This window comes from Brassica napus, chromosome A2 (genome assembly GCF_020379485.1).
Source record: "Brassica napus cultivar Da-Ae chromosome A2, Da-Ae, whole genome shotgun sequence".
Classification (NCBI taxonomy): Eukaryota; Viridiplantae; Streptophyta; class Magnoliopsida; order Brassicales; family Brassicaceae; genus Brassica; species Brassica napus.
Genome location: NC_063435.1, coordinates 15208762 through 15225612, shown reverse-complemented (window position 1 = coordinate 15225612; position 16851 = coordinate 15208762). Strand labels below are relative to the sequence as shown.

The 16851-nt window shown below is 35.2% G+C and overlaps 2 protein-coding genes and 1 long non-coding RNA gene across 10 annotated transcripts; 1 reads left to right on the top strand and 2 right to left on the bottom strand.

The window, feature by feature from the left end:
* Positions 1-745: 745 nt before the first annotated feature.
* Positions 746-2493, bottom strand: LOC106351930. Of its 7 annotated transcripts, none has more exons than XR_007322928.1 (7): positions 2326-2493; positions 1991-2159; positions 1796-1884; positions 1465-1604; positions 1332-1389; positions 1125-1225; positions 746-1040 (listed from the first exon to the last, which is right to left on the bottom strand). It is a non-coding gene; the product is annotated as an uncharacterized LOC106351930 (long non-coding RNA). The 7 variants fall into 7 exon arrangements; XR_007322933.1 differs by having other exon boundaries at positions 1465-1556; positions 1670-2222; positions 2326-2381; positions 2445-2493; XR_007322931.1 differs by having other exon boundaries at positions 1465-1556; positions 1670-2159; positions 2326-2381; positions 2445-2493.
* Positions 2494-6159: 3666 nt separating this feature from the next.
* LOC125586402 (L-type lectin-domain containing receptor kinase IV.4-like) lies at positions 6160-9198 on the top strand. Its single transcript, XM_048756492.1, has one exon. The coding sequence runs from the start codon at positions 6821-6823 to the stop codon at positions 8831-8833; it is 2013 nt and encodes a 670-aa protein (XP_048612449.1). The 5' UTR covers positions 6160-6820; the 3' UTR covers positions 8834-9198.
* A 3343-nt stretch (positions 9199-12541) lies between these two features.
* Positions 12542-16492, bottom strand: LOC125586400 (U3 small nucleolar RNA-associated protein 14-like). 2 transcript variants are annotated; one of them, XM_048756488.1, is made up of 11 exons: positions 16162-16492; positions 15736-15877; positions 15163-15644; positions 14860-15078; positions 14462-14776; positions 14063-14362; positions 13890-13970; positions 13721-13801; positions 13213-13593; positions 12996-13127; positions 12542-12904 (listed from the first exon to the last, which is right to left on the bottom strand). In XM_048756488.1, exons 1-11 carry the CDS (start codon positions 16444-16446, stop codon positions 12752-12754), a joined length of 2571 nt encoding a protein of 856 aa, XP_048612445.1. In that variant the 5' UTR covers positions 16447-16492; the 3' UTR covers positions 12542-12751. The 2 variants fall into 2 exon arrangements, with proteins under 2 accessions (XP_048612445.1, XP_048612442.1); XM_048756485.1 differs by having other exon boundaries at positions 13890-13973; positions 16162-16491.
* Between the last annotated feature and the right edge of the window lie 359 nt (positions 16493-16851).

Sequence of the window (16851 nt, the reverse complement as noted above, 5' to 3'; positions counted from 1 at the left end):
TAAAATATCATCATATCATAAAATTTTAACTTAAACACACAAATTATAAATATTAATATAAATAATCTAGCGCAACCGCGGGTCACAATCTAGTTTCCATTATTTTGGTAATCTAAATGATATATATGCTGTGTTATCTTTAAATTCCGGTTATTTAGATGCACCACTACTTTTGGAAATTTATATTTCTCTTTTCTTTACATCATTCTTGTGTTAATCTGCAATTGAGTTTTGTATTTTGCTCTCTTTTATTTGGCCATTTTAGTTTATATATATTGTTAATAAAGTAGGAGCATACAAAACTAAACTGAATTCATACCTTATTGTCAAAAATGAGTATGACCATCCCGAGTTTAGCATAACTTTTCCTTTGCAAAACACTATGATATTGTTATGGCCATGCAATTACCTTTTTTAGAATGAATGGTCATGCATATAAATGTTGCTTTTGTTCCGTTTCTTTTTTAGTTTTCAGTTGTTGTCAATGTTTTAAATGTAGATTTTATCTTTTGTGTAGACTAACAGAGTTGTGCCGCATCCAAACACCCACGAGTAATCGTTGATAGAGGACCAATGATCATTAGGAATGGTCTAACAATGATTATTTTTCTGTCTCAGACAGGTTCACGAATTGTTGGCTTTTTTTTCCTTGAAAATGTTTCTCATTTTGTGGCAACTGCAAGCAAATCAACCAGTGATGAAAGCTTAAAAGTTGTGAAATAATAAAAACTCGTGGAGATGAGAATGATTTTCAAGAATTATTTGTCAAACGTTAAGTTGTGAAAGAGTACAATTCATATAACTTGCTATCAATGAAAGAAAATTTCAGTAGAAAAGAGAGATGACAATACAAAACCCAAGAGACTACACTTAATTTTTTTTTTCAGAGACTCCATCTTCTTAGGAACCGAGATCAGGAAAAGTGTTCTACATGTTGTACGGCATCAAAACTGTTTGAAACCATCAGAAGCAGTTGAGATTATCATCCCTGGAATCTGGTTGTGCCTATGAAGTTCCTTCAAGTCTTTGTCCCTGATTTTCTTTGAAAAAATAATGCAAGGTTTTCAGACAAACAAACATGAATGAAATATAACTGTGCTGAAGAGATAAAACTAAGATGTTACCTGGTGAAAGAAAAGTCTTAAGGTGTTTTAACCTGTTCAGTTGTTCCTTGGTATATGCGTTGAACTCTGCTTCATCCTTCTCTAAGGATAAATCCCATATCCTGCATATACACGATAGATAAGGCGAAAACCATTAGACAGTAGTGTTTCCGGATGAGCTGTGTTTTCTGCATAAGATTCGTGGCTTACGGGAGCTGAGCGCCTTACTCAATCGACGTGGTAGGATGCTTATGCTTCTAAAAATGTGATACCCGAGCATTCCATCCTAGCAAATGATATCATATCAGAATCATATTAAGATACTGATTCGGGATTATAAAGCCTACAGTCTTCAACGTACCTGGCAAAAGAACCAGTTTCATGAGATGACTTTCTCATCTTTTTGTTCCTTGAAAGCTAATGCGTGCGAGTTCTCAACTCGGACATCCCAAACTGCAACAGTCGCATCCACAAAAGACGATGCAAACACGTTGGCTTCAGCTGGACTCCATTGGAAATAGAGTAAATAATATTTAGTTGAAAATAGACATTAACAGTAGACACACAATTTAGCTGTAAAAGCGCCAGTTCTACTTGTAATTCTTATACATTTGCACTCGTGCAGTCACTGAGTATTATCCCTCAGCCAATAAGAAAACTAAGATGATTCACGAAAGACTCAAATAACTCACCAAAAAGTTCAACTCCTTTAACCTTGGTGATACAGTTGAACTTTTATTTTTTTTGGGTAAAAGAAACAGTTGAACTTGTTGCAGACAACCTGTACAATAGTAACCTATTAAGGATAAAACGCAAGTATGTAATCCATTGAAAAGTGTGGTGACGCGTTAAACCTTGCAGGAAACGGAGGAGACGAAATTACTTACTTCTTTCTTAATTTTCCCCACAAATGCGTTTTCACTTCTTCCTTCTTGGATGTCCCTCCTAATGATTAGAATTTCAGATAAAAGATTTCCGAGGAAAATTAAAAACACTACAGATGCAAAGTCTTGATTTTTCTTCCAATGGACTCAACGGCTCGCTTCCGTCTCATATCTGCCACAATCAAATCAAATCCGGTTCGTAAAGCTCGCGGTGAACTGCGTACGGCTCGATACCCTAGTGTAATTTGTTTCTCGTCATGTAAATCGAAAATGTTGATATCCTAGTGGATTTGTTTCATCTGAAAAGTATGATTCTCTTAGAGATTCAAGAGAATTACCTCACTGGACAGTGGAGTCATGAAATTTTCCAACTTCTTTCAGGGATGAACAATACCTGCGGAGAAATGATTTTCAAAGTCGGTTCGAGAAGGAGTTTTCACGAAATATATACTCCTACTTTGCTGAGATCTATTAAAGCCAGCCTTTGTGGTGCGCATTCATTGGATCTTAATTATCGGTGGAGCTTGTAAGAGGGGGGGAGGGGGGGGGTTTCATCGCTTGCATCTGGATTATATAGAAAGAGCAGATAAACAGGAGTTGAAGAGGATTCATAATCTATCAATAACAGGCGAAGTTAATGGGAGAAGAAGATAGAATAGAAACTGCTATGAATGAGAAACTGGAAAGGTCATCAAACGAAGGAACAATATCGCCGGTTGGCTAGACTGAAGAAGGCTGACATGGCATAATATAGTATTGTGATTGGTCTGAATTTTCTTGTCCACGTAGACACTCTAAAAATTCTAGCTCACCAACTTTTAGTATAATATATATATATATATATATATATATATATATATATCCCCTATATATTAAAAGAGAAGTCATTTTAGTGATTTCCGCTGACATGGCATTAATATAAAGCTTCTCAGAAAAATTGTTATAATTCTATTGGTCGATTTTTTTGAATTTTATTTTTTATTTATTTTAATCAATCGCTTATGTAGACAAGTCCAAAACTATTGTCGATTTCGTTAAGCCCATATATAGCTAGGGGATAATAATTATCGATTTAGTTTAGCCTTGCGTACCCGTTCGGGTTCGGATCGGGTATTTCGGATTTTTCGGATATTTCGGTATAGAGGTGTAGAACCCGTTCGGGTATTTCTGTACTTCGGGTCGGGTTCGGGTATTTTTAGTTCGGATTTGGTTATTTTGGATCGGGTTCGGATATTTAGATTTTGAAAAAAAAAATTAAAATTTTCATTTTTCAAGTTTCTTATATTTAAGAATATAACTTTCAGTTAACTAATTTTTTTTTTAATAGATTGAATGGTTAATAGATTTGGACATAACATTTTAAAACTAAAAAGGCATTAATTTAGTTATTTTTTAAAAAAATTTCGGATGTAACTTTTTGTTAATTTTTGAAATAAAAAACTTGACATGCATTTTAAGTGAGTAGCAAATCATTTTTTTCGTAATTGTATGTATATCATATGAACTTAAAGTATGTGTAGTATCAATATAAATATTTTATATAAAATGAGAGATGTAAACTAGAAATATAAGGTTAATTATACATATGTTCGGTTATCTTCGGATATCCATTCGAGTTCGGGTATTATCCGTTCGGATTCGGGTATCCAATATCTCCTTATTTAATACCCATTCGGTTATTTTGTTACTTCAGTTCGGATTTCAGTTCGGGTTTTTCGGATCGGGTTCGGGTGCCACTTCGGATATCGGGTAAAGTGCCCACCCCTACTAATTAGGTTGTTTGTTTTTAATAACTTACCTTTCTAATATGGATTACTTGCGCAAGTTGAAATCATTAAATATGCAAATAACTTATTGACAAAATTTGTTTTTAATAACTTACCTTTCTAATATGGATTACTTGCGCAAGTTGAAATCATTAAATATGCAAATCACTTATTCACAATATGGATTACTTGCGCAAGTTGAAATCATTAAATTTTATCGATTTAGTTTACCCTTGGACAAGATTTAGAATTAAGACAAATATTAAAAACTTTCCTTATTATTCAAACGGTAAACTTGCGCATGTTGATATCATATTTATTACATTGCTTACAAAATATTTTAATGTTTTTAATTAGGTTGTTTGTTTTTAATAACTTACCTTTTTAATATGGATTACTCGCGTAAATTAAAATCATATCATATGCAAATCATTTTTTGACAATACACATTTAATATCTTTCTTTAAACGATTTTATTATTAATTGTGCAAAATATTATGCATCATTAATATGAGAAATAAATCGACTGTATATATATAGGAGACACCCAAGGTCTTAAAATACAAACATTCTCCTTTCATTCTTTAAAGTATTATTCACAAATCTCTCCTCTCATACTATTAAGGTATTACGATGATGCTGCTTGTGTGCTAAGAAAAATGTGTTTAGACGCAAAGGTTCCTCATCTTTAGAACTCTGAACTCAACTCTTTGTGTCTTGTCTCCAAAAAACATGTCTGGTATATCTTTTCCATGTGTTGAATACTGGTAATGACAATATGGTTCCTCATCTTTAGAACTCTGAACTCAACTCTTTGTGTCTTGTCTCCAAAAAGCATGTCTGGTCTATCTTTTCCATGTGTTGGATACTGGTAATGAAAATATGGTCTTCCTTTTTTTATATGTAGACCAGGTCGTGAGAGTGATAGTGATCCAGAAAACCTTGATTGAACATGCTGAGAAGCTTCGCCAAGTTAAAGCAGTTCTTGAAAAGGTTCTTTAGTACTTTTTTGTTGTTGAATATAGTCCGGGGAAAGTATTACATAGTATCATTTAGTAATACTATCTTATATCATTTTTTTTTGTTGAATATACTATCTTATAAGTAAGCTAGCATTATGCATTTTTATTTAATTCATGAGGTCATTTTCTCACAGCAGAGAACCTTTTGGAATGGCGCAGGGAAGAAATTTCTCAGGGATATACAGGAAGGTTCAACTGAAGCCGCTGAAGTGGGATGGTGAAGGCGAAGAAGAAAGACCTGTAGAGGCCCTTATGATTTTTAAATACGGCGGTGTTCTAACTCACGCTGGTAGAAAACAGGTGTTTACATACTCTACCATTTAATTTGTCATTGTTATATATATATATATATATATGTTTTCCAAATATGGAAGAATTGTTTAACTTATTGATGTTTGCTTCATCTGCATGCAGGCAGAAGAGCTTGGTAAATTCTTCCGATACAATATGTATCCAGGTAAGGCCCCCTGATCTGTTACTTTTATTTTGGAGTATTTCACCGATGAAATGGCCTTAAATTACATGTTTTTTTTCAGGTGAAGGGACTGGTTTGCTTCGTCTCCATAGTACATACCGTCATGACCTTAAAATTTACAGCTCTGACGAGGGACGTGTTCAGGTACGTACACTTTTTACATTGATACTACTGAAGATAATTAAGCATATGTGTTAGAAAAAAAATGTTTGAACTGGTTTGCATATGTTGACCAGATGTCTGCAGCTGCATTTACTAAAGGCCTGCTTGACCTAGAAGGACAGCTGACGCCAATCATGATTTTTCCTTCTTAATACTATATTGCTGGTGCTTAATTTGCAATGTCATCATGTGTTTACTAATAATGTTTTTTTTTTATTTTTCTTGCTTCTCAAGGTTTTTTTGGTTAGCAAGGACTCTTCTATGTTGGATGGTCTTGATACTGCCAGCATTGAAATGGAAGCTGGCAAGGTTTGTCCCATGACTTGAGTCATTTTTTGAAGTGTGTGTATCAGTTAATCAACAAGATTGATTTCATTATAATTGGACTATATATGCAGGCTAGATTGAATGAGATTGTAACGTCTGGCAAAAAAATGATCAATGAATTACTACTATTTATTATTATCAAATCCTATTAGTAATTACCAAATTAAATAAGGCAAAACAAAAAAAGAGAGGCATAACATAAAATAAGTTAGCATATTAAATTGCAAATAAGCCAAAATATTTCAAAGCAGTCAAATAATCTAGAAAATTAATAATCAAACCTAGAAAATTAATAATTGGTATCGAAAAATGTACTTCATAATTTATATTATTTATGGATAATACTTTGATTTTTTTATATTTTCTTTTAATATAAATGTTTGTTTATTATTTATGGAAAAATAATAATATGCATCTAAAATATAGAATTACGACACATATACAATACAATTTTAATTAATGATAATATAAAATCTGGTACTTCTAAAAATATTCACTATTTATTCTTTTTTTTTTAATGAAAGTATCTTCTTAAACACACAAAATATTTTGTGACGTTGCAATTATACATACACACAATATCTGCTTCTTCATACTGACGTTACTGTGTTCCCTCTCGTCCATCTCAAATATTGACTACCAGCTTTTTTCCATGACTGATGAATTCCCCCAAAGACGGTGGTATTATGTTGTAAAATCTGTTACTTCTAAAAACTATATAATATTTATTTCATATTTTAAATTTTTTTATGTCCGGTGCGGACCGGTCACCTAGTAGATTTCTAAAACATAAATTACACTTAAATATTTTAAACTAGCTTAATCACGAAGATATATCCATGATTTTATCTCTTGTTACAATCATCCTTGATAACGAAACATGAAGGTCAAGCACCAAAGTCTTCTACCAATTTTCCACCACGGATTTTTGATCGAGTTAAACTTGTGGTGACGACTCTTCCCGTGTAGAAAAAAGAAGACCGACTTTTCTACACTCTCCACACTATAAATTAACTTAGTTTCTCATAAGCTCAAATATCTAAATTAGAGCCAACTTCTATTTCAAAAAAATTATATAGCCATGTTCGTGAAGCTCTTCACCATTGTCTTCTTCAGCCTACTCTCTCAATTTCCAAAATCATATTCCCAAATTATTGACTTCACTTACAATGGTTTCCGTCCACCACTGTCTGACATATCCCTCCAAGGGATCACCACCGTCACCCCCAAGGGTCTCTTGATGCTAACGAACTACACCGTGCAGAAAACGGGACACGCCTTCTATACCAAACCAATCCGGTTCAAAGATTTTCCGAACGGCACCGTTTCTTCCTTCTCCACAACATTCGTCTTCGCTATTCATTCTGAAATCCCGATACTTAGTGGCCACGGCATGGCTTTCGTTGTTGCTCCGTACGAAAGTCTCCCTTACGGAACAGCAAGTCAGTACATGGGTATCTTCAACATCACAAACAACGGTAATGACACAAATCATGTCTTTGCAGTCGAACTGGATACCATCCGGAATAGCGAGTTTAATGATGCGGACGATAACCACGCCGGAATCGATATCAATGGCTTGATATCAGTGAAAAGTTCGCGGGCTGGGTACTGGGACGAGACAGGTCAGTTTAAGAATCTGAGCTTGATAAGTCGTAAGCCAATGCAGGTTTGGGTCGATTACGATGATCTTACACATCAGATCGATGTAACCATGGCCCCTTTCAAACATGATAAACCTAAAAAACCACTTGTTTCTACTGTAAGGGATCTATCTTCCGTTCTTTTGCAAGATATGTTTGTTGGTTTTTCGTCCGCGACAGGTTCCGTTCTTTCAGAACATTATGTTCTTGGCTGGAGTTTCCAAGTTAAAGGGAAAGCTCCGCCGTTGGCCTTATCGAGACTTCCCAAACTTCCAAAATTTCCGAGGGTGGGGCCCACGAAAATCCACAGCTTCTATGAGAACGGGATGCCGTTAATTTCACTTTTGTTAATACCTCTTTTGATTATTTCCATGCTCATCTTACTCGTACGCTTCATCATAAGGAGGAGGAGAAAGTTCGAGGAGGAACTCGAAGATTGGGAAACAAGGTTTGGGAAGCATCGATTGAAGTACAAGGACTTGTACCATGCCACCAAAGGGTTCAAGGAGAAGGACCTTCTCGGATCAGGTGGGTTTGGAAGCGTGTATAGAGGTGTCATGCCTAAGACAAATAAAGAGATTGCTGTGAAAAGAGTCTCCAACAAATCCCGACAAGGGTTGAAAGAGTTTGTGTCTGAGGTCGTGAGTATCGGTCGGATGAGCCATCGAAACTTAGTCCCTCTCATGGGTTATTGCCGCAGGAGGGACGAGCTTCTTCTGGTGTACGATTACATGCCCAATGGAAGCTTAGACAAGTATTTGTACAATAATCCGGAGGTTACCCTCGACTGGAGACAGAGGATTAAAGTCATTAACGGCGTGGCCTCCGCCTTATTCTACCTTCACGAGGAATGGGAACAAGTGGTGATTCACCGCGATGTCAAAGCAAGCAACGTCTTGTTAGACGCGAACCACAACGCGAGACTCGGGGATTTTGGTTTAGCTCGATTGTGCAGTCATGGTTCGGACCCTCAAACCACCCGAGTCGCTGGAACATGGGGATACCTATCCCCCGATCACGTCAGGACAGGAAGGGCCACTACTGCTACCGATATTTTTGCCTTTGGGGTGCTACTACTAGAAGTAGCTTGCGGTAGACGTCCTATCCAGATTCAGAACGAGGGTGGTGAGAGGGGCTTGCTCTTGGATTGGGTTTTTGAGTTTTGGAGTGATGGAAACATTTTGGATGCTAAGGATCCGAATCTAGGGACGGAATGTGATCAAAGAGAAGTCGAAATGATTTTGAAACTAGGTTTGTTGTGCTCTCACTACAACCCACAAGCTCGACCAAGTATGAGACAAGTGTTAAATTATCTAAGTGGAGATGACGTGCTACCAGATTTGTCACCATTGGAATTTCGTGGACTGGGAATCCACCATGGAATTGGTGAGCTAGACATGTTTACATGTGGATCTTCGATGGTTGATTCTATAGTCTCTGGTGGGAGGTGATTTTGAATATCAGAATTAATGCTTATGTACATGTCTTACATTACAGACCGTAGAAAAGTACTATCCGCATGAAATATGGACCATGGTGTACCTTTACGTGAAATAAATGAAACTTTATGAACGTAGGCCATTTTACACTTGCATTCATTGTAGAGGTGGTTGATAGCTGGTTGAATGGACGCTTGTATTGAAAAGAGAATTTGCGTTTCCACGTCTCTTGAACAGCATGCACCAGAAATTATGTTTATGTTGTATGAGTGTCAAATGGGATATCTATGTTCAAAGGGACATATCCAAATAAGAGTTTACTTATGTAACACTTGTCCTTAAGATCTTCATTTAATCTTTAAAAGATTTCTTTCCAATTTAACACTTCTTTTGTTATAACCACCTAATATTATCCCCTATATATTAAATAGAAAACAGTTAAAAAGTTGTAATTTTAAATTTGTATTAATTAAAAAATATATTGCATAGGTATCATGTCAATTTGGCTTACGTGACACCATAAGAATCAATTGAAAAATTATTAAGTTCAAAATTCAATTGTTAGGAAAAGTTATATTATTCCAAACATAAATATATATGATATGATAAACTTAATACTCGGCGATCTCATTAAATTAATATTCGGCGATCTTATTAAATGAGATTTTCTTTAAATGGCTCAAGATTGATTGATATTGTGATCCAACATAATAACTTTTTTTTTAAGTGTAAAATATACTCTTAGTTCGTATTACTTGCACAACAATTTAAATCAAAATTTGTTATATATTAAGGCCTAAGTATTGCATGCTTTTGCTATAAATCAGAAAGTAATGATTTTTTTAAGTGTTGGTTTATTTTATTAATAGCAAAGAGACACTTTGTTAAAAAAAATAGCAAAGAGACAAAGTGATTCAAAATTGTTCTGTTAATAAAAGAAAAAAAAATAAGAAGAATATTGTTCGGTTTTCAGGCCTTCCTCGCCTACATAAATTTATAGAAAGATTAATACAGAAATTAAGTTGTTTTGATATTACCAAACAAATTTATATATCAAATATTTTTCGTTGCAACACAATTATTTAGAACTTAAATTATGAAATTTATATTGAAGATTAAGAAAAAACTTTGGCAACTGCCTAATTATTTTTCGTAGTCTAGGAAAACATTAATAATGATCTTTTGTAGTAGTTAATGATATATATCATGTTAACCTAACTTTCATCATATACAAAATATTGGTTACAAATAAATAATACTATCATCTTTCTATATTTGGGCCTTAAGTATATAATAGTCGGACTGCAAAATTTTATGTTGTCTTAATGTGGTCCATAACCAAACTATATTTCAAATTATAAGTTTAATCCAATTTGTAATTATCTTTTTAATATTTTAATTTTCCATCTTATGTTGTCAAAAATAAAGTAAAATTCTGATATTCTTAAAATTTGTATAACTTCAAAATTGAAAATATATAAATTTTATTTACTGATAAGTTAGTCAAGAAATTATCCAAATGTATCGGTCCAACATATAGATGATTATATAAACAATAAAAAATTATATACATATAAAACCAATTCGATCATATAAGAATCTTAAATTTGCCAATACAATATGTTTAATTAGAAAACAAGTACTTATTTTAGATTATCTATAATTGAGTTCGCTTAAATGTTTTTTCTTTTAATTTTATTTGAGCCGAAGGAGGATCAATCGTAAACTGCCGGTATTATTCTCGTTAGAAGACAATAAAAATCCTAAAATTTGAACCAATTTTTTGTGATACAAAATTTTAGAATCAAGCTATTTTGATAAGTTTAAATCAATTGTTTTTATACCAGGCTGTTTAAATAAATAAGAAAAAATTTCACCAAGTTAATGCTTCCACCGAATTTTTAAGCTTGGTACAAAATTTTGAAGAAGTTCTATATGGCAAGTTTAATTTAATATAATAATATACTTTGTCACCAAGTCTATAACTTCGATCATTGAAAACAACTTTCCAAATATGTTTGTGGTAGTTATTGAAATTTTACATAAATATTGTGTCAATTTATCACGCTAAAATACGGTTTCTATATAACTAATGCTAATTATTTTAACTTTCCAAACAAACCGAAAACCTACCTATGCCTACTATATATATACGGTTGAAGTTTCCCTTAGAAATACCATCAAAGTTTTTCACAACTCTTAATTATAGGAGTATCAATGATATCACATTTTCATTGTTTGATTTGGGCTTCTATACTTTTTCTATGTGTATCAAATATATGTATAGTTAGTTAATTATTCTTTATTGAGAGAAATATAAATACCAAATATATTTTGACCAGAAGAATACATGTATTCAAAAATCATCGGATTTTACAATATGAAAACATAATTTTATAATAAATATTTCAACATGCGCAAGGCGCAGGTCTTGTCCTAGTATGAATATTATACCTCGACGCTACAAATTCAAATAGAATAAATACAAATTGAGGAAATTCCCAAAAAAATATTTTAATATCCAAAAAACCATAATGAACTATACTATTATTAAATTGTTTTGAAAAATATTTTCATTAAATAATTATTATTACTACAATTTATTTGCAAATACGTAAAATTTGAAGTTTTTAAAGTCATATTTTTGATGTTCTTATGTTTTTTACTATCCAGTTTAAAAAAATTGCAATAAGGAAGTATTTTTTTTTTTTGCAAATGTTCTCAAACTCCTATATCCTTATTTGACCCTCAAAGAAAGTTGTGTAGGCACTTGACAATATCCTTTAGAATAAAGTTATGATAAACCCATAAAGCATACATAATATCTTTTCTTAATGCCTCTAGAGATGAGGCCGCAATACAAAGTTTTGAAGAGGCTCAATACTTCTAACACCAAGGTGGTCCTTCGCAACCAGAGATAGAGAGTCTTCTTTCATACATCTTATTATTGTCTTTGTAACATTTTGGGTTGTGGTAAATAGTAATGCATGTCGAAAGATTTAGAAGAATTGATTTGGCTACGTAATGTCACCAAAACGCACTTATCTTTTCGGTCACACATCCAGAAATAACTCTAGAATTAAGTGTGTTTTGATCTAAAATAGTGGAAAGATAGATGATTTATCAGAAATTGATTCGCCATATCGTACGAATAAGGTAAAAACATTGTGAAAAGTCTTGTGTTAATGGCATGATTAGTAAACAAATCTTTGTGTCTGAAAATTAATGTACCAGTCGCTGCACCAGATGGACCCGCAGACCGAATAAGCGAACCTGGAAAATCAATTAGTCGTGGGCGGTCTGGTCCCCTTAAGCCAAAGTATCTGCCTGCAATGGTGATGATCATATTTGCCATGATGAAAACTTCTACATCTACAATCTCTGCTGATTTCTCTGTGTGACCACTTGCACATTTCCTCAGAAGACCCCTGAGACAAGCTCAACTATCAGCATCCGAAGGAGTCTCTAACGATGCACAAGACGCTATTACCCATATTCTGTAAACCTTTTTTCAGCTTTGATACCCGAGTTCAAAGCCATTCCATCAATTAATAGCTCAGCGATTCCATCCATTAGCAGCTTAGCCATGAATGAAAGCTATCTCATTGAAGAATCGCGTACAAATATCACATTCTAGATCACTATGATCTCTTACTCATCTTTGGTCACCGCACACAGCTCACGTTTTCAGATGATCAGGTAATGAATGTCGTCTCTCAGTTAAGTTACAACTCAATATTTTCTGCAATTAACTAAAATCTTACAGATGGAGAAATGGAGACAACAGTTTAAGAGTGTGGAAGAAGATGGAGATGAACAAGAGTTTTGAAGAGCTCTGAAATAAACAACAGTGTCTATATTTTATAAATAAAACAAGTCACAAAGGTAAAATCGTTAACCATGAGATCAAAATCTTGTAGCTTTCGTCGTTTACTTGGACTTGACTTTGCCCTGGCGTCTACTAGTCTTCTTTTTGGGTCTTTGTTTCTGATGGTTTCGAGGGTGTTCATCATCTACTTCATCGTTTGGATTCACTTCCTCGAACTTGACCGGCTTTATTATGACCCCAGTCTTCTTCACAACCTACACACACACAAACGGTTAAATCGCCACAAGTACACAACAATTTGCAACATGGGTGTTAATGAAAGTATGACAAAGTATCAAGACTAACCTCTGGTCGGTTTAGTTCCCCAACAATGGTAGATGGATTAAACTCGGGACCTATAGGCATACGCATACTATGTTCGAAAACTTCCTTTGATGTAAAAGGGAATGGTAGAGTCGTTGTATGAAGTTTCTCAGCCTGTCAAAAAATAGAGGATGACATGAGCATTAGAGATTGAATGCTTTATCAAGAAATTAAAGCTAGAGTGAGGGACACTAATGACCTTTTTATCGACTTTCTCTGATATGATAACATGTTTAAGACGAGCGTCCTTCCTTGTTTTGAGACCTTGCTCCCACTCTTTCTTTTCAGCGTCGTGTTTTTGAACCATTTGTTTAGATATACCTCTCTTTTTTTGGATATTCGTCCAATCTCCCCAACCAGGAACTAGAACCGGTTTTTCGGGTTTAGGAACTTCCTGATTTAGAACCTCTTCCTTATCCTTCTCAAATTCGTCCAACACATCATCACCAGCAAAAGCACGGTTTATAAGCTCTGCTTGAGAAGGAACCTCAAAGGTTTCCTTTGAGGTAGATGTCAAAACTCCGTCCACCATTTGCTCTGCTTCACTCTCTGAATCCCCACTTTCTTCATCTCTCGGTCCCTTTTTGAAGATTTTATACAGAAGTACACAAAGGTAAGGAACTAAAACAGCCAAAAGCTACTACTGGTTGGAAAGAGACGATGATAAAAAACAGTATAGTTCAACTGAGACTTGCAGAAAGAAAAACCTTTTTATCTTGAGCCTGTGGGATGGGTGCACGCGTCTTCTTTGATGCCTTTTTGGATTCTGTGTTTTTGGAGCCTGTCATCTGCATAACATACCCCAAAAGGAGTTGAACAAAAGAATAACACAAAAAGTGACTCAAGTCTGATGTAAGAAAAAAAGTCAAAGCAAACCTTCTTCCAGGAGCCTGATGCAAACATGGCAACATCGAATGTTGTCTTTGATGCTGGATTTCCAGCAACATCATCATCAAACTTCTGTAGACAAATCACAATAAAAGAATAAATTGTTGTAACAAAGATTTCAAAGGAAGAGAAGAAAGAACCATTATGAAAAAATAAGATACCTCAGTTTCTGTAATGGTGTTTCTAGCAGGTGAGGCATTATCTCTTACAGGCTCTATGTTATTATCTTCTATGCGAGCCATATCATTGTCACTATCACTGTCGTCATAAAAGTTATCTGAATCCTTTCTAGACTCTTTTGGAGCTTCCACTTTAGCGGTTGCACCAAACACTCTTCTACCACTAACAGTAACTGATTTTTTAGAGTTTTCTCCACCAGAATTCTCCCACTCTTCATACTCCTCCAGTGCACGTTTAGCTTCTTCATTAGCTTCCTCGTTTTTCTTTTTCATAGCACGGGCCTAACCCAAACCAAAAAAAAAGGAAAAGAGTAAGACAAAAAGAAACATAAAATGAAGAAAAAACAAAATCGTTATGAGAAAGCAAAAAGCAAATATTACCATGAAAGGCAATGACATAAGACCAGCATTGGGCACTTCATCATCTTCCAAAGCTTTCAACGTCTTCTCCTTCGCTTTTGCTATCAATCTAGAAGGAGTGTCCTCATCTGAACCATCGTTAAACTCTTCCTCATCGTCGCTCTCATCACTGCTACTTCCATCTCTCATGGAGTTCATCTTTCTGGACAAATTAGCATTCATTTGAAGTTGTTCGGCTATAGCTGCCTTAGGTCCATCGTATTTCACATTCAGTCCACGGCTTATCATGCGCTTCGCCCACTTTCCTGTGTTTCTGTGCTTTAACGTCATGCGTTCCTGAAAAAAGCACATAATTTAACGCAAATAAGATATATTTTTTACTTCTTGCATGTGCAGTGAAGAGGAAGTTTCAGACTCACCTCTACTCGTTTAGCCTCTTGTCTCATAGCCTCTTCTTTAGCCATTTCTGGGTCCATTAATGCTCCCAGTGACGAGTTCTTCAGGTCTTTGTTTTTGAGGCGATGGTAAGTCTTTGACTTAATCTTCTTGATTCGTTTGCTTTTGAACTCATGACGGAAGAGCAGGCTCCGCATCTTGGCAATGTGGTTATGGTCCTTTATGTGGTCTTCCATAGAGACCTGCACTACAACCAAACAGTTTCATAATAAGTTCACCATAAACCATGTTCAATCTCAGATCATGTTATACGATGTCAAACTTGCCTCGTTCAATTCAAGAAGACGAGCGCCATCGTCTCTGTGAGCCTCAGAAACCTCACTATCATTGAGAACAGAAGCCATCTTCTTCTCAAACTCAGTCCTGGGTTGAAACTCTGATGCTATTGCGCCAACCGTAGAGTAACCAAGATCGACATCTTGGTTAAAGTAAACAGTTGGTGCCTCCCTATTCTTCTTGACGAGATGCACCCACTTGCTAAACTCCTCATCGACTAGTCCTATCACAGCTTTACGCTCCAGCCTTTCTCGTTGGGGCTTTGGAAGAGGAGCATGAACAACATGCTTAGTATCTTTCCGCATACGGGCAATCTGCTTGCTTGTTTTTTGATATCCAGGTGTTCCTTCAAGAGGGGCCAGAAAGTCTTCCTCAGTGAGGACGTTCTTACCCTCAAGAACATCGCGGGTGGGATTGAATTCACCCTCTGGGTATGCTTCAGTAAAGAGCACAGGCTTGCTCTTACTCTCACCTGAAAAATAAAGAGCAGAGCTGGATTACACACAAAGCTTACAAAAGCAATAAAGCAGAAGATATAACCAAAACCTTTACTATCAAAATACCTTCAAAGGCTGCACTTGGCATTCCAGTGAGAGACTGCAACATTCGTGTGTGTCTATCATCATCATCATCGTCATCGCCTTCTGCTTCATCATTGTCGGTGTTTCCACCATCGTCATCATCTTCTGACTCCACGTTTTCATCCTTCAGTGATGATAAAAGACAATAAACCAGTCAGGCAACAATAGCCAAAACTAGATCTAAAGTAGTAATCTCAATCTCGAATACAAAAAAAAAAAAAAAACCTAAACCTAAAATCAAATTTCTAGACCAAACACGTCTCTTCTACTGTAATAAAAAAAATGCAATTCATACAGTGACAGGCGACAAGAAACACAATCCATAGCTGAATAAGACCAAAGACATATTCTCTATTGTAATAAATTGAAGTAAAACCAAATATTTCAATTCACAAGAAGAAAACGAACCTCGAAATCCTCGGGAAGCTCGTAGTCGTAGTTTTCATGGCGGTCGTAACGGTTGTTCTTCCTGGATTCCTCTTCAGGGACACCTTCTTCGTACTCGTACAAATCGCCGCCGTGTTCATCATCGGAACCGATCACATCGTCGTCGTCTTCTTCGTCAGAGTTCAAAGGACGCTTCTGGTTAGCAATGACCTTGAGTATTGAGTTGGGCAAGTGAGGACCTTTCTTCTTCTTTGACTTAGCTAGGGCTTTGGCACTCGACGATGATTTCCTCTTCAAGCCTCCCATGGCTGTTTTAGTCGACGACTCGAGTGAGAGGCAGATTCGTAGGGTTTCTCCCTCTTTATATTACTCAATCAAATAGACGGTCCGATTTGATCTATTAGACTGTCTGATTGGTTTAGTCGTAATCAAATTGACGGTCTGATTGGTTATTGACGGTCTGATTGGTTTATGAAAATGAGGTTTTTCGGTTTTTCCAGATAATTATAATTTGTCATATAACTTGGGAGTACTACATACTATTTATAAAAATGCTAAGTTAACCAAGAAGAAAGATGAGTACAATTTGAAGGAAATAATTAATTTAAACGAATTTTATTTCTAAAAAGATAAACCGGTTTACTAGATCTTATTTATGGTACAGATGAACTTATTCTTTGAGCTTTGGTATCCATATTCTAATGTTCTTGG

What these genes read in the sequence shown, in the direction of transcription:
- LOC125586400 (XM_048756485.1), bottom strand. Translation starts at nt 16,446, where the DNA reads ATGGGAGGCTTGAAGAGGAAATCATCGTCGAGTGCCAAAGCCCTAGCT. An exon ending in AGCTTCCCGAGGATTTCGAG is followed by an intron (nt 15,878 to 16,161) that starts GTTCGTTTTCTT and finishes TCATCACTGAAG; the next exon opens with GATGAAAACGTGGAGTCAGA. An exon ending in CATCAGGCTCCTGGAAGAAG is followed by an intron (nt 13,802 to 13,889) that starts GTTTGCTTTGAC and finishes TATGTTATGCAG; the next exon opens with ATGACAGGCTCCAAAAACAC.
- LOC125586402 (XM_048756492.1), top strand. Translation starts at nt 6,821, where the DNA reads ATGTTCGTGAAGCTCTTCACCATTGTCTTCTTCAGCCTACTCTCTCAA.